Raw genomic sequence first — 23626 nt, forward strand, 5'->3', positions numbered from 1 at the left:
GAAAAAGACAATCTGATCGGTAAAATACGTGGAAGCTTTTGTGGCTGTTTGGTGAGCCTCGAGTTGCAAAAGTTAGAAAACACTTATGCAGATAAAGAGCTGTTTTATTCTGTTTGTTCTGGTTTTGTTGATATACAATAATAATTCAGTTTCCAGTTACCTCAGATGGGGGCATCACATTCAGCTGGTCTTGACAACAATTTCCGAGTCCAAATGAAGTTGAGACCGAGACAAGACAGAGACCTCTAGTTTATGGTCTCGAGGCCAAGACCGGACTTAAGTACTACAACACTACAGGCACCTCAAACAGTTAACCTAATATCTGATTGCATCTCTAAAATACACGTCAACTGCCTTGGTTTTCTTTCTCATGTGCATCTAAAATTGCTAAAGGAGGAGATTAGATATAAGATAATCCAGTTGCATAAGGAAAGGAAAAGTCGAAGGAAAATATGTGAAAAAACCTGCATTTCCAAAACTACAAAAAAATTTGAAGACAGAGAAAATGGTAATAGTAACAACTGTGCAAGACCTGGTAGACCATGAAAGCTTTCTCAAAGATTTCTTCTTTCAGAAATAAGAGAAAATTAAGCTCCACTCTTTCTTCAGACTTGAAAAAATCCACAGGTGTTTCTGTCCATCATTCCACTGTGAGAAGACAACTCAGCGCAATGAGTCTGATGTGTACAATGTGTGGCTATCATATGAAGCCGTTAGTGAGTAAAGGAATTTTGCCCTAGAGCAGCAAAACTGGAGATCTGGAAGTGGAGTAATGTTTTATGGACTGATGAGTCTAAATTTGCATTTGGGATTACTTGGATTGTGAAAAAAATTCAACTTTTACAGCAAACTTTGGAGGTAATTAGAAGAAGGACAGAAAAATATCCCTGCAGATTTCTTTGTAAAACCGAAGTTAAGTATCCTGAAAAAAATGAAAGCTGAAATAAAGGTAAAGTTTGATTACATTAAATACTGGAAAAAAACTGATAACATATTTAGTTTTTGAGGCTTCTGTGTCAATTTCTATTAAATATATTTTCTTCTTTTTTTCTGATGCTGAAAAATGAATAAGTTGTACATAATGGCCATTTTGCTTTACTATGTAACTTTGGGGGAGTGGACACAAGACCTCTTGTGAGGACCACATAACATTTTACGGTACAACGTCACACACCAACAAATGTGGATCTTCAGCTAGCTATAAGAAGTAGCTTGGTATTCACAGCATGGGCATTATGGCAGAGGCTGCGAAGAGAATGAAGAAGACGTTGTTGGAGGTAGCAAGGAAGAGAAAAAGAGAGAAAGGCTGAGCAAGAGACCGGACAAGACTAACTCTCAGGCTGGCTTTTGCTCATTAGCGAGAGCTGAAAGAGATGACAGGATGCAAGACAGTCTCACAGCTAACGGGGAAAACAATGAAAATCTAACTGTAGAGTGCACATCCCTGCCAGTGTTTTTTATTAACGAGTGCGACAGGATGTAACCTTACCCGTGTCATCCTTGTCTCACAGAGTTATGTAGTTTTCCAAAGCTCATTTAACCTGTCTTGTTTTAGACTAGCATGCAAAGAAATAAGTTCATGTTACTCCAAAAAGTTTGGTCGAAACTTTGTCAATCTCATGCCAAATAAGCCTTTAAAAATTGGCAACCTCCTGTAATATCCTGCACTTTTACTCTAACTTGTAAGTCAACATGGTTCTTTTTCTTCTGATGTTGTCTTTGGCAGTGTGGTGCCGAATTCCGACTGCCCAGCAGAATCCAATTCCCATTCGTGTGCATGCACGTCACGTGGACATATGGACTCCACAGATTACACTTGCGATTTTTGTTATTTACAAATAGAAACAACAGAAATTATGAATGTAATCTGTAGTGTCCATATGTGACGCATGTGCACGTGAGGTGGAGTTGGATTCTATATCCTACAACTCGTTGGCAAATGCACATATACAGCTGTCCATGAGGGGATCTCAAAAGGCTATTTGTATTTACGACAGTTGTGTAAAAGTGAAATATACTCCGCAACTGTAGAGGAAAAAAAATACCACTTCTCGTATAATGCTGAGTGGACGTATCTCAATTCTGACATTAATTTATCAGAGCCTAAGAGAGCGTAGGGACACAGTGGTAGTCGATCTCAGCAGGGCCCTGCCATGGCTGGCTGAGCATGTCTTGGCAGGAAGCTTCAGCCCATGAATGCCCACAACCTAGAAGTAGTGAAATGAGCTAAACTGATGTCAGATCCAGTCCAGCCAGAGACCACAGTAGCCCTGCTGGGCAGACACAGGCCATAGAGTCCCATGCTGAGGTTAAAATGTCCAGGGTATGGATGTCTTGATTAAGGATCAGTATGGGAAACAATCCAGGTCTATTTTAATGCATCGAGTTTTGGCTGTATTAAGCCTGATCCCGTTCTCATCATCCCTTTTTCTGTTTACACCACTGTCACTGAGGTGCCTTAAGCAAACATTCAGACATCATCCACTTGCAGCAGTGAGACATGTTTTCAGGATTGAACAAATAATCTAAAATTTCTGTTTTAACTTTATCTAGATCACTGTACTGGTACCAGTACACTTGCGACAAAGCACTTCCGATTGTTAGTACATAATTTTTATTTATCAAATCGTCCAACAGTACGGTGATTCAGTATACTGTTAGAAAGCTTGAAATCTCAGGATCTCATTTGCAACATTGCAACTTTGCAAAGAGACATCATAATCCAAAACTTGTGATCTTGATAACACAGTAAGAGTCAGAGATCACTTTAGAGACCTATGAGTCAGGTGAAAATAAACTCCATTCTAGCTTCTGTTTCTCTGTGTCAGTAATTCAGAGCGTTTTCTTTTAAATGAGCCCAAGGTCATGACTGTAACCCAAAGTGTGTGGGAACAGTGCTTCTTTTACTTTGGGTTTGCTGTTTCAGGCAAAAATTAGGTGACAGTTAACAGGTTAAAGTGGAAAATGAAATCTGTAATGGCAGTGCGGTTAGCTGTGGTTAAGCTAGCTGTCTCTCATTATTATTTTTGTTTTGTTTTGATTTTGTCTTGAATTTTTACCCATTTTTCAAACTCATCATCTCTCTACTTCAGGGCCAACACTTGGACAGATGTGAAATGTGACTGCATGACTGATGTACTTTAATTTTTTGCCACTTGCTATGAGTGACGTCATCCGAAACATGCACAAAATACACTAGTAGGGCCAAATAGTGTCAGCAGCTTCATGATACAATATGTATCACAATACAATATGTATCACAATGCAAGTGTGAAAATATGATATGGTTTGATACGATACAATGATAAAACCTCACTTTATTCATTCACTCAACCAGAGATAAACTAAGGAATAAACTTCACTCCGTGCTTTGTTTCTACCAAACTTGCGATGTGCAGAAGGGACAGGGGTGAAACCAGACTGGAACAGAGCTTTTTTCTCCAACACAGCTTTTTATATAAATGATAATAAATAAAGAGACAAAAAACAATAGATTAAGACACCCTAGTCCTAAACTTTTGGATCACTGCTATTTGCGCTCCTTAGAGTAGGCTCCAAGAGGCCTCAACACAACTAGAGCCCGAATCTATTCCTCACCCGAGTGATCGATGGCTAGTCTGAGAGGCTGACAGCTCAACTACGTTATGTCATCTGCCTGCTGAGGCTCCATGGACGTGTTCTTTTGACTCTGCCAGAATCTTACCACATCCACACACACACCTGCATTCCACATGGATCTTCAATACCTCTAGAGTCTAGATGGGCAGCCCATCAGAACTGCTCCTGCTACCTATGCTCTTCTTCATCAGTCCTAAAACTGGGTTCTTTTCATGAACATAATGCCTGGTTAAATAATTAAACATAAACTTGTATGATTTCGTTTATATGAAATTGATTTTAGTAACATTTTCCAATTGAAGTTACCAAATTACCATCACATTACTGTAACACAGTAATGTTTTGGTGGGAGGGGCATGTAATATTTCAGAATTGGTATACTGTTGTCAGACTAAATATTTTAAAGCTAATTATTAAAACATTTTTACATTTTTTATTTTATATCGTCATTATATTTACCTACCTCCACAGGTTAACAATCATTGAGGATCTTCTTTTTACATGTTTTTACGTGTGTTGTTTTGGTTCACCTACTAAAAGCTTACAAAGAAATCATTAAAGTGAACAGATTCAACATTTAAAAGTCATATAAACTTGTTTTTTCTAACAAAAAAGTTTAAAAAAATCTAAATGTCGGTAATGAGAATAAAGATACCAAAAACTTTAGAATAGAAATCTAAACTTTTTGACCCGCTAAATAATGTAAATATAGTTTGTCTGCATGTTGCTTATGACACTCAAATATTTATGGACATGTTTTGAGGCTGTTTCCTGAGAATGATCTGACGTAATGATGATGCGTAACCAGTCCTGAATGAATGTGTGAGTAAAATCTTTTCCTCACATTTTATTCCCATGCAAGATGATATTTTACACTTTCTTGCTAATTTTAATGTTCTGGGTACAATTCAATAAATTATTGTTGTTCATCAGTATCAGGTTTCTGCAAATGCAGTCATGTCCTAGAGTCTTTCAAGCCATTATAAATGTTTGTGCAGCAGTGTCAGTAATGGTTAACAATATCAGTGATAATTGCGGACTTAGACATCACTTTATGTCTATCTTTTGTATATGTATGAGTCCTGTTCCCGGCTTCCCATGGGAGGTGTAAAAAATAGAAGAGTAAAAGTAGAGACCACCTTTGAGTGGCTGGAAGAGGAAAGGTAGAAGATGTAATACTGATTTAGGGCACCAGCTCAGGCCATCACAGCCACGCTGAAATGTTCATGTGTTAAATAACCTTCAGATAAGCGGCAGAGACGTTAAGTCCAAGGATTTTCTTCTCGCTGCCAACGCCCTTTTTCTGACTGCGCCATGAACTCAGTGTGCAGACATTCTGAAGTTTCTACAGGCGATTAGATTTGCAGGATGCCAAGCTACATGGACATAGCCACCGAAACAGCTGCGATAATTGGATATTGATCTGTAAGTGTTCATCTCCATGTTATCTTTGTGGTAAAGGTTTATCTCCACATCCTTTTTATTTCCTTAACATGTGACTTATTGATATACCGATTGGGCTTTGTTTTGACTGAATTTATTGACGTCTCGTTCATATTATAAACGGCTGAAGCACATGAGACTTCAGTATTCATCTTTTAGCAACAGGAGACTGCTGCACCTTTGTGGAAGGCCCAGCTCTTGCATGCACAGTAACACTTTTCCTGAATACAGTGAGCAGGCTTAGCCTGTGGTCTCTTTGAACCGTAAGGTCTTTTGGCTTTCTTATCTGGCCTGGATGCTTCCTTTGCCTTTTGTCTATCTGTCTTGTTGACTTTAGAGGCATGTTTCTTTTACCTACCTCTCCGTAGTAGGGTTCGCCCCATCCAAGTTGGACTTCAGATGTGTCAAATCTTTTAAAAAAGAAAAGAACATCACAGTATATCATTCCCAAATGTGGGGTTGTGAAACGTGATGAATGAAGGTGCTATTGTACTAACTCTGCTATGCTTGATGCCAGTGGTTTGTATGTATTTATTATTTATTTGTAGGCATCATTTGTAGTGTTATTCTGTTCTTTGTAATTCCTCTGTTATGCCTTACATATTGAGTATAAGGCCCAATACAGGAGTACAAGACCCAACAGCTCTGAACAACTTCTTTACAGTATTTACTGTAAGCTTGTAAACACACGAGTCCACAAGATGTCGGAAAACTGATTATTAAAGCTTACCCTGTTTCTGCACGTCTGTGAGATCCATATGCGGTATTCTCCAGAGGTTCATTCCTCTTGTACAAGGCTGTCCTTCAGTCTGTTGAAGTTGTGAAAAGCAGCACAGTTCTGTATCATTAAATAATGTTGTTTGTGTTTATATGGGATTTTCTTGACAGGCTTGGGCTAATAGGACCACATGGCAATGTAAAAAAGACTCAGACTGGGCTTTGGAGTCTCAACACAACCCTGGAGTGGAAGCGGTCATGCTGCTTAGACCTTGTTGCCAAAATTGACAAAGATGGAATTAATATCACATTTGAGGAGTGTAGGCTTGGACGTCTTTGATGGCTATTGTTTGTGTGCTAATCTAGCATTTAATAGGATTCAGGCACACAACGTGACATCATAGCGCTCCCTCTCCGTGCAGATGTGGGGCCGTGTGAATGGGAAGTCTGCTTTAAGTCTCCCAGCCAGGCCAGACATGCTGTGAAAACAAACAGCTCTCCCTGCCAGCCCCACATCAGGCCTTTGATCACCCAGTAACATATGGGATTACCCAGAGGTCACTGGGACATGACACCCAGGCCGTAAACAGATTACCCACATCCACGGGTGCCTTGTTTCCCTCATAAAACGGCACGACCCATGCGGGAGGTGGCAGGCAAGAACAAGGCTTCTGGAAAAGGGAGTTTAATGTGGATGGGTGGGAGAGGTAGGGGGTTGCCTGAAACGGTGGAACTCATAGCTCCACTGCTGAGGAATGTCTCTGCTGGGCTCTTCGCCGAATGGATGATCTCACTCAGTGTCTGCTACTTGGGTCAGGTGTTAGAGCAAGGGCAGGTGCATAGCCAAAATTGGCACAGCTCTCTGTTATACTAAAACATCCATCCGTGTGTGTGTGCGTGTGTGTATCTGTAGTCCTGCACAATGAGCATGTGTGAGCAGACTCAAAGCAGAGTTCAGACATAATATCCAGGAAGGAGAAGGAACAGCATACCGTAATTGCACATGCACACCCACGAGGCCTCCACACCTGTGCATAGTGTTCCTTGAATTCTGTGAAAACAATTGTCTCCATTCATCAGTGGAAGCGAGTGCCATGAGATCTTTATTGAGGTAGACAGTGTTATGAAATGTAGTTAGTGATCTGTAAATTTAACGAGTGAAAATGAAGTGTGTCTGGCTGTGGACCGGGCTTTGATATGGGAACTCACCTTCAAATTAAAGCCTGGTCAGTTTTGTATTTCCTGGCTTTTCAGTGTGACTCAGACAGCAATTGCCCATTTGGCCAGCAGCCTCGGGCACATATGGTTCTTGGGCTAGCCACCAGCCGGCCAGCTATATCACCACCCATTCATCATTAAAAGTGCTTTTGTTTAATACATGATTGCTCACCATGAAAATATTTTGGAGGAATTTAGCTAGCATTCCACAAGCTTTTTGTAGCAAGCAAAGATATTGAGAGGCTCATGAATCATTGACCTAGAATAAAAAGTATAAACTTCATAAAATTACTTAGATCAAACGTTGTGTGTGGTGTCTGATTTTATGATCAAGAATTTTATGCTTGGGTACTAGGACTGTTTACAGTATTTCAACACAGTTCAGCTTTTACATTGCTTGAATTTTAACGCAGAGCTACATGTTATTTATTCATGTTTATTTATTTATTTGATTATTTATCTATTTTCACTCAAGTTGTTTTCCTTACATGTGCTTTGTCCACGTGAGGTCAATAAGTCAGTTTCCTGAGCATCTCGCTCACTTTTAGATCTTGTGAGGACTAAGTGCTATCACCTGTGCTTCTGTGTCAAGTATGAAGTTCAAACTTTCAGGAAAGAGCATTTATCACAGCCTAATCAAAGCTAATCAAAGCTGATACGAAGCTGACTGCCTACCAACACTATGACGTAGATGGCAAATGTAGCATCCGTATCAAATGCTCTTTGCACGAAAGTGAATGCAGATTGATGTTCACCCCATTCCCATCCAAGTAAGATCAGCCTAGGGCTGACACTCCACCGCCCCTTTGCTCAGCTACAATTAGCGTTTTATATCCTCTTTTCCCCTGAAAAAGAATATACTTTCCATGTGGGAGATCAAGTCTGTTAATCATTTTTGTGAAGGAGTGCCAAAAATTGATACTCTACAAACTGTTGTTATCCATCTCTTGCCTTTTGTTCATCAAAGTAGACAAGGAGGGCCAGATGTTATTTGTTGAGTCTTATTGGCCCTGCCAAACCTGCTGGTACCCCAGAGTTGCTGCTTTAATGGAACTGGTAAAATTCCCAGTACTTTGGACAAGGAGGTGCTCCTGTGATGTGTTTGGAATTTGGAGTTCAGGATGAAATGTGTACCTGTTTAAGAAGCAAAGAACTTCTATGTCTGTGTCCATGGAAGGCACCACTTCTTCTCTGCTTGCTATCTTTGTTGTTTTGCTTTCTTTTCCTTGTTTTCTCTGTCTTGTAACATTTGTCTCTCTCACAAACAGTTTAAAACAGGAAAAGACACACAGGAATCAAGAAAAAATGACCAGGAGAGATGGCTAGTATAGAGAGAGCTGATGTTCTCTCAGCTTTGATAGAAATTCTCATGGCATCTGGGATTTGTATGAATAAGGGACATTTGGCAGAATATCATATCTCACTGCACAGTCTTGGCCACAAAATCTTTTTGTCATTAAATGTTTAATTTGTTGACACTCATAGTTTCATGCCAGTCCAAGAATTTGCACATTGCATCAGGCTTTTAAAGAGGCTTTTGAGTTAAGGTAACAACAATAAACAGAGAGCTATGTAATATTATCATTGGCTGTGGCATTAAAACAGGGGCTTTGCCTTGAACTCCAGATGATGTTTTGTACTCACTCTAAAGCACCATGTAATGGTCATGTCTGGAATCAATGGGTGGAGGCAAATTTGGAGGGTGCCAGACACAGTCCATGTTCAACTATATAACTGTTCAATTAGCATGAAACAGTGAAACAGTAAGTGGTTTTGCATTATGTCATTTTGTATTGTGTAACCTGACCTCACCCTCTGTTTGTGTTTTGTGATCTTGCTTAATTTTGAGTACACAACACAGTCTTATTACTGAGATAATGCTTTCTTCTTTTACCTCTTTCTGAAGCAGAGCAAAGAATAGAGACCTATCATGGAGCGGTGAGGTTGTTCACTGTACCATAATGCTGAAACAGTTGGGGTTTGGGGGGGGGATGTAGGCTTCCTTTTTCACTCTTCTGTTGTGCTCTGTTGAATAACATGCATTATGTTACATTATGCAATGTTGCAGAGGTAAGGTATTATTAGTAGTACAATTTTAGGTGTCAAAATGATTGTTATTATCCTGATGCAATGTGATGAATATTGAATTCATATCACACATCAATACAAATCAGTCATTTTCTTCTACTAAGTCAAGCAATTACAGGGATACAACAAGGTCAGTTTAGTACCCTTGTTTTTTGCATATTTCCACATCAGTCTGACTCCACCCAGTTTCAGAGTAAGCTTTTACTGAATCAAGACAATCATTACTGAAGACAGATGCATTGTGATATACCATGAGTAGTGATTAACAGCACCATCAACCAGTGGAAATATCATTGCGAGGATTTTAGAAATAGAATATTGAAAAACAAGACTGCATCAGATGTTCAGTGAGTTGGTGGTCCAAGCCTGAGACTTTTTATTTGCCACATAGCAGTTGCGACTTTGACCAAGGTCAGTCCTCCTTTACTGGAATAGCAATGATGGCCAAGGACTGCATATTGTCAAGTACTTAACAATATAATGTAGGGTTGCGGTACGATACAAGAGGAAAAAAAATAATGGGTCGCATAAGTGATTGGATTTGTTTTGCTTTTCAAAAAGTTTTTTTTTAAAAAATCTCAAAAATTGCTGTTTTGAATACAAATTTAATTTCAAGACATAGCTTATTGTGATGGTGGTATTTTGAGAACACCCCTGCTGCAAAGATCCCACTTGGAATCATAGTGTGAGAGCGAAAAAAAAAACTGATCAATAAAGAGATAACTGCATATGAAAATCCGCAGTGGTTCAGAGCTATGATGAGAATCAGAAGGGGTTCAGTTCGAAGCTCACAAAAGTGTAGATTTGCACAAGGCAGCCAGGCACCCTGGTGTCATTTTGCCATTCAAAGTATTTCCCAGTAAAAAAAAAGGGGCTGAGCTCTAGGGTTGGAATCTGATGAAGCCCATAAATCCAGCCACATTTGCCAGATTCCTGTTATACATGTAAACTTTTTAAGGCTGACCGTTAGATTTATAAAGAGATTGTTCACATAGAAATGATCCTTGGAAGCTGTAGGCAATACGTCCCGAACAGGGGGAAACTTTGATAAATTCGCTTTTCAAGCAAAGAATATCTCGATAACACCTCTTTTCTCCTTCATCCTGTTATTATTTTCATTTCACCGTTTGTCAAAGGGGTTCAAGGTGCTGCAGACTGCGGTTGTGTTTGATGCTTGGGAGAGGATTGCTCACGCTTTAGAAGAATTCATCACACCACACTCCTGCCTGGGTTCAGTGAGGAGACATTTTACTGGAGCCTTTTGTTGCCCTGCAGCTGGGTTACTGCAGAGAGCTGAGCTGAGCTCATGCTGTTGACTAACCTTACCCAGGCCTTAAGCAATATTTCATGACAGGCTAAAATGCTGATTACTGCCCCTAAATGAACACTTGCCATTAACTAATATTAGCAAACAGATTAAGTTACGGCCTGTCGGGAAACCACTTGATTGTTTCATTAATTATTTAGGGAATCTTTCTGTTTTCATTTTATAATAAGTAATGCAATGCCTTTTGCTGTGTGATGGTTGGTTCTTTGAGATGTTGATTTGTTGACTGTTTACCCTGCTAATAAACTGTGCTATTAGGCTACTGAAACAAGCTTCCTAAATCAAACAGTTGGGGGACTATGTTGTAGAATGTCAAGGTTTCCAAGGTTTGTTTACCAAGACTTCTGCAGAGTGAAATAAGTTTTAGGTGGGTAGTCATAGGCCTGCTGCTTTCATTGGACAGTGCTTTAGCAGCTGCCCTAGAGTGTAAGTACTAGTCATGTTGGAGCTAAACCAAATGGTCTCTATTGTTTGCAGAACATGTGAAATCTTCTTTGTCATGAACATGCCCCTACTATCTCTCTCTCTTTTTCTCTCTGTTTGCCCTGCTTAGACTCTGACAGTGTCACAAGGGCTGATGACTGTTTAAATTTAACATGCATTTCGAGTTTATTACAGACATTAACAACTCATTAAAAACGCTGTCAAGACATTCATTCTCTAAAAAGGGGAAAAGAGTGGTGCATTACCCTGCAAAATAGATAAATGCTGCTTTATAAAGACCTTAAGCAAAAAAAGGTATAAAAATGCCCTTTTGCAGAGTGATAATCTTTCTTCCTGGGTGAGATAAGTGCATGTTTATGAATGAGATCATGTACTAATGAACCAGTTAATCCCAAAGTGCTGCAATCCCTCACACTGCCACTTTTCATTAGTATCAGGCCATGTGCCCCTTTGCCGTGTTCTGCGGGGTCAGAGCGCACCAGTACTGTAAATATGCGGTTGGTGACAGCTGGTACACATGCACTCGTCTTTTTCCTCTCCCGCGTTTATCCTGGCAACCAGCTTTCTGTTTTCAGCAGCCTTTGAACCCGGGGCCTTTTTCAAGCAGGAGGCCTCCGGGAGGCCAGACTGGAAGATACCACCACCTTTTTAAAGGTCCCCACGCAGTCTGCAGGAGGGTTTTCCTCTCCTATGAAAGGCACACCAGCACCCCCACCTCTGTAGTCTTGTGACGCATGCCAGGCAGCTGGGCAAACAGCCTCCCACCTGACTTCCTAATAAGACTAGGCAGGGCTCGTCAGCCACACAGCAAATTCCTGTATGGACTCTTTATATGGGACATTCGCAGCCTGCTTTGAGGAGTGTACCTTGCACGAAACCGAAAAAAGCATGACCCATAGTCGTGCTGTCCAAACGCCAGAGCCACAAAGTCTCAGTTCCTGGAAGGTTCCTGCATGTTCCTTCCTTACATTAATGCAGGGGTAAAGAGGGGAAAACGCTTGTTTCGACAGCGCAAACTTTTAAAGTTTGATGAGGCTATGAGTCATCCTCTCTTCTTCAGCGTTAAGAAAATCCATGCACTGTCCTTGTTTTTGTGAATGCACTCATTGAACCGTTAAGGGAGTATGCAGGTAGAATTTTTTGTCAGCAAGATAATGAAAATGAATATTACTCATAACACTTACCCAACCATGTGTCTTCCGTGGACTACAAACAGACAGCATACTGTAAGCTATGTGGCCTCGTGTATGTGCCATTAGTCATGCTTGACAATTAACAGACTGAAACAGAAAACTTTGTGTACTGAAAACTATGTATCTATGTACTCTTTTACTTGCTTGCATCAACGTGACTGTGCGGATTATGCTTAACCGCTGTTTACTCTCTTTTCAGAGACCATGCTGAGCTTTGTAGATGACATCTTGTCTGGTGCCAAGTCTCCATGTGTAATGCTGGGGGACATCCCTGATCCCTTTACCTCCATTGCCATGATCATACGCTGCCTTGAGCCCGACACAACGTACATGTAAGTGCCATTTCTGTTCACATCATTTAAAGCAGTGGTTCTCAGCCATGATCCTAGAGTTACCCTTCCCTACACATTTTAATATTTTCCCTGCTCTAACACACTTACCTCAACTCAAGAAGGGCTTGTAACTTGAAACTACTTATTTTCATAAAATGTGTATTGCAGATCAAAAGATGAGCATAAGACTAAAGCGCAGAATGACAGCTTTTATTTACAGGCAGTGTTTTCCATACAACATACACCATACAGGAAAATTTAGTTTAATACTTTATGTTTAGCAAAAGGTAATTTAATTATTGGAACACACAAACGTAAAGCAAAATGAAGCTAGTATTTGGTCCTAAACCCTTTACATGCAATAACACCCATAAATCTTAGAAGTAGGTTCGGAATGCTCTACGATACAGAACTCTTGGGGCTCATCATTGTACATGTGTGCGTATTCCAGCCTGGCCCTTCGGTTTTTGGTGCTGATGAGAGATTTGCATCTTGTAGTGCAACTTCTGTATTCCTTCTCTTGAAGTCTTCTGTGAATGGTGAATACTCACACTTTCACCCCTGCACTCTGTGTCATTCATTTCTTTGGATGTTTTGTATTTTTTTGCTCAGTTGTAGTGCAGGGCTGGTTCTGATTGGAATTGGCTGTAATTTCATGTTCAGAACTGCTTGTGTTTCCTTAATAGTTCATTCTATTGTTTTCATCTTGTTTTGTACCTTTTATATTAAAACAACAGCCCTAATGCAAACAACCAGCCCTACACAACTACAGCTACAATACAAATTTAATAAGTATGTAACAAAATAACCCATTTTACACTGCTGTCCTAATATTTTTGCTCTTCACTGTATGCAGAAATGCAGGTCTAACGGTTCATATCAGTTCAAACTTAAAAACCGAACAAATATACAGACTCCCCTTAACCCCCAAGGCTCAGTGAAATGTGCAGTGGAAGTTTGTATGTATACTTGCTAGTGTCTTCCTCCAGTGATTACTTGCAGCTGATTGGCCTTATTTTACTGTTAATAGGCTAACTTACTTGGTATTGAAGACAAGCTGGACACTGAAAATGGGTCTTTTAGTGAAATGTATGTGAATAAGTACAGTTCTGTGGTTGTGCAATGATGTCAAACAACACTGTGGATCTGTCAGTTCCCCAAGGAATGTCATTTTCTAAAATGCATACAAACCAGCATGCGCTGAAGTACATTCAGCAACCGTTTAGTAGCCCTTGGTTTGCCTTCGCTAATGTTATTGCAAAAATCTGAACCTCTGTACCTCTAACTTAAACGTGTTAGTGCTGTTACTGGCACAGTTTAGGGATTTGTTTGCTCCATATGCATCTGAGCTCACTTTTGGCCAAGTGCACTGTTGGACATGAAGACTGCAAACAAATTAAAGTGCAACTGCGCTCTTGAATATCTTCATGTTTCTAGAGCATTATCTCTTCCCCAAGACCAAGAAAATGTGAGAACTTGAGAATGATTTGCATTTAATATTATGGATGACTTCCTGCCAATCATTTGCCCAAAAATCGGTAGTTCGCACACTCTGTTATTCCAGCCTTAGCATCTGTCCCCCCTCAAAGGATCCTTCTTCCTCTGTTTGGTGTATGGCGGTGACATCAGCCTAACATCATCTCCTGGATATGGTGTCTGTAAAGGAAGGGGCCTGATGGGCCTATGCCTGCAGAACATAGCAACATGACAGTTCAAGGTGTTTGCAAGCCCACATGCATGACATTTGCATCCTTTTGTGAGGAGTGTTGTTTTTCTTGGACTCCACTGGTTATGTTTTACACACTGTGCGTCTTCAGGCAAGGGGGCCCTTTTGGACAGCTGGGGAAGTGGTTCATACTTTGGAATGGCTTAAAAGGGAGCACGTAATGGTGATAGCAGAAACAGAAATTGAAAGACCAATGTGTTTCTGAAGACAGAATTGAAGGGCACATGAAAGAGTGTGAGTTTTTGTGTGGAGGGAGAGGGCCTGTCAGACGTGCTATCAAAACCAACATGATGCAGTATTGTGCTCGGTCCAAACATAAGCGAAATTATGTAAACAGCAACATTTACATAGAAGAAAAAGATACAAGGAACTTTGCAAACTTTGATTTTAAAAGCAGCAAGAGTGATAGATACAACATATGAAGAAACAGTAAATGTGAAAGCATGCTGTTTTCTGCCTCTAGCTTATTAATTGACACATTACAGAGGAGTATTTGCTTAAACAAACATAAGGACAAGGGTCTGCTATAAATCACAGGTTGTAAGCCTCCAGTGTCAGCCTTAGGTGACTTAGTGAGGTAGGATGGAAGAAGTTCCTTCTTCAGCAAAAGTAGCTTAGTAAAAGTGTGTCTGGAATGACTGTATGGAATAGCTGACAGTATTCCAGTAAGACACACTAAAAGTAAACAGATGGATGCATATTTGTACACCTCATTCTGATTCTTATTGAATGGGATGGACCAAAACATGCTAAGCTAATCAAAGGCAAGAGATTCAAGCGTATTGTCTGCTTATTATGAAACAAATGTCTTCTCTACAGAATATGTACAGAAAGGGACTCTGGTAGGAGATCTAAACAGTATATGTACACTAAATCAGTAAATGTGTTGTTTATGCTACTCTCACATTTAAATGATAGAAGTCCAATAGTCTTAATCTTTACAAACGGTTTACCAGATAAATCCTAAGGATCTTTCTCCAGTGGTAATTCAAACATGGTGACATCACAGATGGTAGTTGTTTATGTTGTCATCCACTAGATGGGGATATAATTCAACTTAATGTTAACAACCTACCCTGCTTCCTGTGGGAGAAGCCTCACTAATTGCACTGGTCTGATCTGCTGTGTCAGATCTCTAGCGAAACTTGAATCAAAACCACAGGCTCAAGGTTACACTTCTGCACTCCCAACGGCAGTGCCTCAACCACTGATCCTGGTCTAAATGATACTGTGGGCATTGGGTGATTACATAATTCACACACTGGAATGATTTATTGGCCAAACGGTGTCATCTCTGATCTTCAGAGGCGCACCTCAAGGAAATGGGGTGATGGGCAATTTTCTAAATGTACCTTAACTGTATACATTGTTGCTTAAGCTTGTACACCTTTCTGTTCTAATTAATAGATGAAAGTTAATTATGATTTGCTTTATTTGTTTTAACCATTCAGTATCAAGATGGACATGTCCTGATCTCAGCACAATTATCTTTTTTTGAAGCCAGTGATTTAGACAGTGGCCTAGTGCCAACCTGTATCACCTAAAAACATCTGTAATAGGTTTGGATGCTCACAGCACACAATAAAACAAAACAAAAAAAAAACTATAAAATCATACCTTAAAAATGAAAGACTGATTGGTTAGAGGCTCATTTAAGTATTGTATCTTTCTTCAGTATTAGTATTAAAAAAGGCCAATATCTCAATATCAATTAAGCAACTATATATTGTGCAATATATTGTCCTGGTGTGCAGTAGAGGATATGTACTGTCCAAGTATTACTATTAATTAAGTGCGATTATTAAACAACAGAGTTGAGTCTGTTCCATGTCTTGTCACAGGTTCAGACTATGGGCAGTGGACAACACAGGCCGGCGGTCCAGCCCCAGCGAGGTCACCATCAAAACGCCCTGTCCCGCAGTTGATGATGTGAAAGCACAGGGTAATTTTAACACATCAATGCTGTTACATGCTGTAGGTATAATGACAAAATCTGACACTGACCTGAGGATCACAGGCTAATGTTATAATGCTGCATGTCTTTAATGCCACAGCCTCTGTTGTAGGTCTAATTACTGTTCTGCTTATGCATCAGACTTCACTCAGGCATGTGTGCCCTTATATCAGACAGTACCTGGCTTCAGCAGTCATTTTCGGTAGCTACAAAAGCTTAGTGCACCAGTTCACTGCGTGCCTTAGCAAAGGCCAGTTCAGCCCATGAAACAGCTGTACCTCATATAGTGAGTTCTACGAACAAATAAAATGAGCTAGAAACTATAACTCATCTGACTCTTGCATTCATCATGAGAGTTTATCTAGAATGTTCTCTGTGTCTGTTCTCTTAGAAATAGCAGACAAAATCTACAACCTGTTCAATGGCTATACGAGTGGGAAAGGAGCAACAAACAGCCTACAACACACTGATGGATCTTGGCTCACCAACACTGCACCGTGTGCTGTATCACTACAACCAGCGCTATGAAAGCTTTGGAGAATTCACCTGGCGCTGTGAGGATGAGCTCGGGCCCAGGTTTGACCTGTCATTCTCTCTGCCTCTATTTCCCTCTCTCTTCTTCTTTCATCCTGTCTCGTTCTGTGACTTCTTCTAAGAAGATAAAAAGATAAAAAAAAATATGCACACTCAGGTGTTTCTGGAAAAACAGGAGGAAGACACAATGGTGTGGGCGGTTATTGTTTCATTGTTTCCATATCACAGTGAAATTTTATACTGGCAGTGCAGTTTATAGGTGTTTGGGAATCCGACTTCTCGTTTCCATGATATTCCAGTGCTGATTTAATTACATTGTAAATTAAAATTATTATGTTGCAGTTTCCAAATACTGGCTTGTAATTAAGTTGTATTATTAAGTTCAAATTTAATGCAGCCAAACCGATTAGGCCACCTTTGAAATTGACATGTGTGGCTTCAGACTGACCACAAAACAGGCTACGAAGCCAGCCTCCAAAAAGGGCAATGCAAGCCCTGGTTTTAGAATTGGAGCTAAATGTTTTATAAACATAGCCATGTGTTTTGCATAAAACTTGCACATTTCCATGGAGATGCACAGTAGAGGCAGGTGAATTCAATTAGGAGCATTTGGACATGGAGACCTGTAGCCTCAGCATGAATTAAAAGGTTATTTTTAATCATCTCCATACTGGAACAGTTTTCCTTGGTAATCGGTTGGCTCCTGAGGAGTTCTGTTAAAAACACTCACGCTACATGCTGCCTCATAGAACAAGATAAACGCTCTCACCTTGGAGGAAAACAAGGTTGATGTTATCAGCCTAAAATCCCTGATTCATGTATCAGTGATTCATTTTAATATGCTTTATGCAAGTCTAGTAGCAGTGACTGCTAGGAGTTAGTGGAGCTGGGGAACTTGCAGACATCTTCTTGGGCCTATGTAAAGCAAGCAGCAGAGAGTTGCTAAAGATGTTTGGGGCTTGGAGAAGACCTCACACCACAATGATGCGGCAGAACTCTGGAGAAAAGCAGTGCTATCACCCTGAGATCTGTCTCAAGACTGCCTGTGCAAGCCTTTTCCATTCAACCCGTGTCTCCACGACATTTTTGAAAGAAATGTCATAGAACTGAAACATAAACACTAAGAACTGATCTCAAGCAAACCATGCTCTCCAGTGCCGCTGTGCTTCCTTTTTTTTCCCTCCAAGTTCTCCAGTTCACTTGGGTCTCCCCATCACAAACAATGTGGGCCATTCAAATGTCATTTTCATTAGCTAATCATAATACAAAGATAATAGTCACCCAGCCAACCCCCCACTCAGTATAAACCAATGTCGGCAGAGTAAACAAAGTGTGGAATCAGACTGGTGAGACAATGGATACGTCTTTTTAGGGAAAGAAGAACTGCTGCACTCTTTCCTCATGCTCATTTTATATCTCCACCATGGCCTCTATGGCAGTTCTTGTATCCTGCTACTTTTCATGCAACGCTGAATGGCACCTCAGCCAAACAGCATCCCACCAAATATCTTTCCAAATCAGAGCACCTCTCCATGTGCTGCTCTTGTCATCACCATGGAGCTGTTTTTCGTTGATGGCGTGACATTGGCACGGGCTCCCTGTTTTTCTTTTGCCTGCCTTAGCTCGGCACACAGAGCCAGAGTGTAATCCATGAGCTTTAAACTATCAGAATGAGACTATCAGAATGAGGGCATTTCTCCCAATGACGACATAAGTGTGGCACGTGTTACAGTTTGAAGTCTTGTGAATACTTCCCAGTAGGAAAAAATACTGACTTCATTAGACATGCAGGAAAGGGGACTGTCACCAGCGTAGTGTTTTAGGATCAGGCGTGTTCGGGGGTTTGGGGTCAGGCGCGTTTTGAGACTTTGGGTGTCTTTGGAATGCAGCTGATTGTTTCCTCCCAGACTAGTGGATATGAGAGAAAGGGGTATGGTCGGGGGGAGGACTGGCAAAGTGCAAGAGGTTGAAAACGTACCTTGGAAATGAGAAGCCATTTTCCACTTCCATACATGCTGGGATTTATGGTGACAACCGTTGCTATTTAGAGACCAAAACGTACTTTCTTGAAAAATTAAAGCATAACAAACCGCAGGGTTTTTGTTTTAAGCAAATAAACATCCAGATTCCTACAACCACTGAAATGTGGCAAGATATTAGAAACATAAATACGTTCAGAAGAATGAAATAGATGACAGCATCTCTGTACCAGACAAGGGTATTTTTCATTTAATATGTTAGTGATTTCTGATATCATTAAAATTCCATCATAATATTCTGTGAGGTGGTAGCCAAGATAAACCATGATTTTTTTGGAGTCCAGTTTGGTTCAGCCTCTAAAGATGAAAGCACACAAGCAGGTTACCATTAGGATGTCACATGAATCTGCCTGGACAGTGAACCTTTATTAAAAACAGCCAGACAAAACTCAGCATGATCTGTTTGCACTGCACAGGCCACAATTTAATAGCAAAAGCACTCTCTCCATACTTAAAAATGTCCTTTTCCTGAGCCTACCCAGAAACCTTGTTGGTCCCTGCCGCTTTGGGTTTCAGTATTTATACTGTAGAATGTTGAGCTTCTGGTTTTGGCGCACGGATGAAATGAAGCTATGTCTGAGGAATGAGACACTCTTTCCGTGCCCTCGCTATCACATTTCAGCTGCATGTCTTTCGAGAGGGATCTCGCTTGAGTGGAGCTGCCTTACCTCCAAATGCCCTTCGAAACCTCACCAGTTTCATCCGCTCTCAGCAAGTTGTTGGGTTTTAACCTAAGCCCCCTTTGCTCATGTGTTTGGTCTGTGTCTTTTCAGAATTATTCCTGACGGGAAAAAAATTTAGGCTTGTATCTTTATGACATGGTGTTAAAGCAATCGGTAGGCCACAAACATGATTTATACACCATCCAGTTGGTCCAGAACTTGAAGTGCACCATTGAAGGTGAGAATAGAGCATACCTGTTCTTTTAGCTGTTTCCAACCATCTACTGTTTCATGTTTAGTATATGGGGGTTTTCCATTAATTTTCCATTCTTGATCTTGCTTGACAGTCGGTTCTCCATCGGTTTGATATTCTTGGGAAAGATGAATGTTCTGTTTCCACTACTACCTGAAGACAAGATGGTTCAAACTTGTGTCACGATCAGTGTGACAACTGCAGTATCTAAGTTATGATAACGGTGAATGCTCCAGTGTCTATTATTAATAATAACGCCAACTTGTTGTCTTTGTGGTTTGAAAGGGCAAACTGTGGTTGCGTAATTTACAACATCCTGTTTTATTAAATATTTTGGGTGTGCATTTTTTGCATTACAGGAAAGCCGGCCTGATTCTGTCGCAGCTTAATGACCTCAGCAGTTGGTGTCGAGGGCTTCTCCAAGAACCTAAAATTGGCCTGCGCAGAGCATCTCTCAAATACCTGTCCTGCCGCTACACAGACACCAAGGCATTCGGTCTCAACTGGGTGGACCTTGGCCAAGACTTGCGCAAGGCCTGCGATGAGCAAATGCTGCCTGTAATGTATAATGACTATGGGGAACCTAAAGAACTCTGAATGTGAACATGGACAATAAGGGACTCTGGAGTCCACAGCTGGAGTCTCATCTTTTATTCTGGTTCTTTGACTCCTCTCCAAGACACTACAGCTGATATTCTACATCTCTTTTTAATGTTCCTTCTCTATCAGTTGAATTTATCCATTTGATAATTGTTGGTTGATCAACCTATACAGGAATTGAGATCATAACTGGTTTTGCAGTAATTTTGCACTGGAACTGCAAGGCTAACATTTTCTGTAGGACACAGCAGTGGAACACATTCATCAACATGCACACTTCACACCCAAACCATATGGGGAACTTGTTTCCTACTATATCAATGTTTCTGTAGACATGTAAAAGGAAACTAAGTACCAATGATTTTAGTCACATTTTCCACTTTTTTCCACTGTTTTATGTGTTACTGTCTTGTGTTTGTGTCTTCCTTTTCTTATTTCTCTCTCATAATTGCTATATGTTACTACTCTACATGCCTGTATTTGTTTAAATTTTTAATTTATTGTAACGCTCATTGCATTGGCACCTTTGTACAGCCTACACTATGTAAATAAGACATGACTGATTGATGTGTTTATTGATAGTGCAGTTGTACAGTGGGGAAGGCCAAAATCAGTCTTTACATAAATAACTAAACGAATGAATGAACAAGAATAAATACACATCTTTACATGCAATGTTGCTAATCTACGTAAAGTCGCATCCAGTCTCTTGAGATCATGCAAAGTGCTAGGGTTTGACAGGATTAAAAAAAGAACAGTTCTTGATCCAAGCTTGGTCACTATGGATTGTAAATGAGTTTATTGCCAAAACAGTTTTACCCTGATATGGTACTGATACGTTTATATTCACATGGCAATTACAAGCAATAAGGTTTGGAGCAATGGTGTGATGATCTTGGCATATAATTTGTTGGGGGTTGGGGCTTTTTCTTTTCTTGTCAGCAATGTTAGCCTTGTAGTGCCAGTGCAGATCTCCAGATGTCAAGTCTGAACTCCAGACATGTCTTGCTTGATCAACCACATTTGGGGTAAGTGGGAACTAAAGTGAATTTGATTTCAGTAGAGCTATTTCTTTCAGGTTGACAGAGGGAAGGTGTTTGGTGAGGAGCCCTTCAGAACCTTGAGCAGCCCCATCCTATCGTGTCTGGTTTCACAACAAGCAGTCATGAGAAGTGTTTTTGGACTCACTTTCTTTTTGCCAATTATGTTGGCTACTATACAGAGTTTCTAAAGCTCTCAAGATGGACATATGTACAGTTACAAAGCTACTCATTTTTCAAAGCAGCATTTAGATACAGCGGTGTTTCCACAAATAGAGAACACACCAGCTTATATAGGTAGAAAGCCTTACTTGCTTTTCCACAGGAACTGAGTCTGTATCTTCTTGTTGTGCTAAAAAAAGTATGTCTGTATGTAGTGCATCTAAATATGGGGGGGTGATATGTATTATATAATTAATGAGAAAGCTAATGTAAATGTTTAAAGCAGACTGAATTTCCTAATGTACTGAATGTAGTATTGAAACTGAAATGACATGTTTTGAAGCTGTACAGCTGTACAGTGTTGGGACAGGACTGCTTCTGAATTGTTTACAGTAATCTGTCTTGTTAATGTTTCTAATTATTTGTTATTCCAAGTAAAAGTGACCCAAAAGTATTTGGTCCTCGCATCAGTGATTGAATGCACAGAGAGAGCTGCCTGACGAAAACCTCTGCTCGAAAACTACCATCAACGTCTTTCCTTGGAGATGATGTCTTAATTCCACATGACTGAATTTTGATTGAACAGTAACACCTAAATAAAAGTTGTAAAATCATAATAAATATTAATTATGTTATTATATCTCTTAAGTGGTAAAGATTTTTGAGGATGATAGCAGCTGTTCCTAATACAGCACATGAAACACTTTAAAAATCACTTAGAAAATGTTGGTGTTTTAATGTTGTTTGTGTTCACTTTATTGATATACCAGTAAAACCACACTTTGACAGGTAGAATGACATAGAAGAACTGTAGGTCATATACTTTCAATTCAGTTTGCTTTTTAATTCAAAGCATTCATGCATATACTGTAAATCAGTACCACTGATGCAGAATTGTGCCGGCTGAAGACATGTTTAACAGAAAATGTGGCACTAAACAACCCATCAGTACATTAATCAGTATAAAACTTTTTTAAAATTCTGCTATATATGAAATAAACATGGAGAGCTTTTGGTTGCTATGGCGTTTACAAATGCTTTCTAGATAAAATGTTAAAATATGTGATCTACAACTACTCCAATGTTAAAGCTTCTCAAAATATATTAGTGAAGATTTTATAGAGTAATGTTTGAACAGAGGTGTGTATTTGTGTTGCTGGAGCTGCTTGCTGCTTTGGATTGGGCAGACTTTTCTTATGAGGTTTTTTTCCTGAAAGCAGTGATGGAGTTCTTCACCTCACACAGCTCCAGACTCAGCTTGTTCAACCTGCTCAGCTTTCCCCTTGTTCTCTTCTGCCTCAGGGTCTCGACATGTACATTCATCATGATCGCAGTCTACACCAAACTGGATGACCTGTCCATCAGATCAGACAGGGTTAGGGTCCCCACTTCCAAACTACAGATACCTGATATGCTTTATGGCTTGCTTAGCCTCAGACCCACACACAAACATTGAAAAGAAGGTCAAAACATGGCTCGGAGGAGAAACTCTGTTGAGAAACACTTTGGCTGCTGATAAATCCCACTAGCGTGAGGGAGCATAGCCTTGCAAAAACAAGGGCACACAGCCTGCTGATATCAAAAACTACTCTGTAGGCCTTTAAAAAAAAGTAAGTAATCGATCATGGTGTGGGCTGGATGTGGTCACAGTGGTTTATGAAAATGAAACTGAATACACAAATACATACATACATACATACATACATACATGTACACTAAACAGCCACTTAATTAACTACACTTCCTTATATCTACATTCACTGTCCATTTTATCAACTACACTTACAATACAGCTGCACTCTGTTAGCCCCCGTTTACCCTGTTTTTCAATGGTCAGGACCACCACAAAGCAGGTATTATTTGGTTGGTGGATCATTCTCAGCACTGCAGTGACTCTGACGTGGTGGTGTGTTGCACTGGTACAAGTGGATCAGACAGCAGTGCTGCTGAAGTTTTTAAACACCTCAGTGTCCTGCTGGACTGAGAATAGTCCACCAACCAAAAATATCCCACCAATGGGCAGCATCCAGTGACCTGTGACTGATGAAGGACAGGTTTAGTGAATGTATTGGACTACAGGATGACCAACGCGAACTTTGCAGCAACAGATGAACTGCTGTATCTGACTTTACATCTACAGGGTGGACCAACAAGGTAGGAGGGTCTAGTAGAGTTCACAGCCAGAGAGGACACAGTGTTTAAAAACTCCAGCAGCACTGCTGTCTGATCCACTCGTGCCAGTGCAACACAAACTGCCACGTCAGTGTCACTGGAGT

At 40.3% G+C, this 23626-nt stretch overlaps 2 protein-coding genes across 3 annotated transcripts in view; one reads left to right on the top strand and one right to left on the bottom strand.

The window, feature by feature from the left end:
* The window catches only part of astn1 (astrotactin 1), a 223201-nt gene extending 201397 nt beyond the window's left edge, over positions 1-21804 (top strand). Inside the window, 5 exon segments of the mRNA XM_036596278.1 lie at positions 12248-12380; positions 15948-16048; positions 16452-16495; positions 16497-16636; positions 19908-21804. Coding sequence (XP_036452171.1) covers positions 12248-12380; positions 15948-16048; positions 16452-16495; positions 16497-16636; positions 19908-20145 — 656 coding nt within the window. The 3' untranslated portion in view covers positions 20146-21804.
* A 327-nt stretch (positions 21805-22131) lies between these two features.
* pappa2 (pappalysin 2) overlaps positions 22132-23626 on the bottom strand; it is a 58018-nt gene continuing 56523 nt past the window's right edge. For both annotated transcript variants that reach the window (XM_036596276.1, XM_036596275.1), the window contains exon 23: positions 22132-22704. In XM_036596276.1, the coding sequence (XP_036452169.1) occupies positions 22588-22704 (117 nt within the window). In that variant the 3' untranslated portion in view covers positions 22132-22587. The remainder of the gene's footprint in view (positions 22705-23626) is intronic.

Source organism: Colossoma macropomum, unplaced genomic scaffold, assembly GCF_904425465.1.
Source record: "Colossoma macropomum unplaced genomic scaffold, Colossoma_macropomum, whole genome shotgun sequence".
NCBI lineage: Eukaryota > Metazoa > Chordata > Actinopteri > Characiformes > Serrasalmidae > Colossoma > Colossoma macropomum.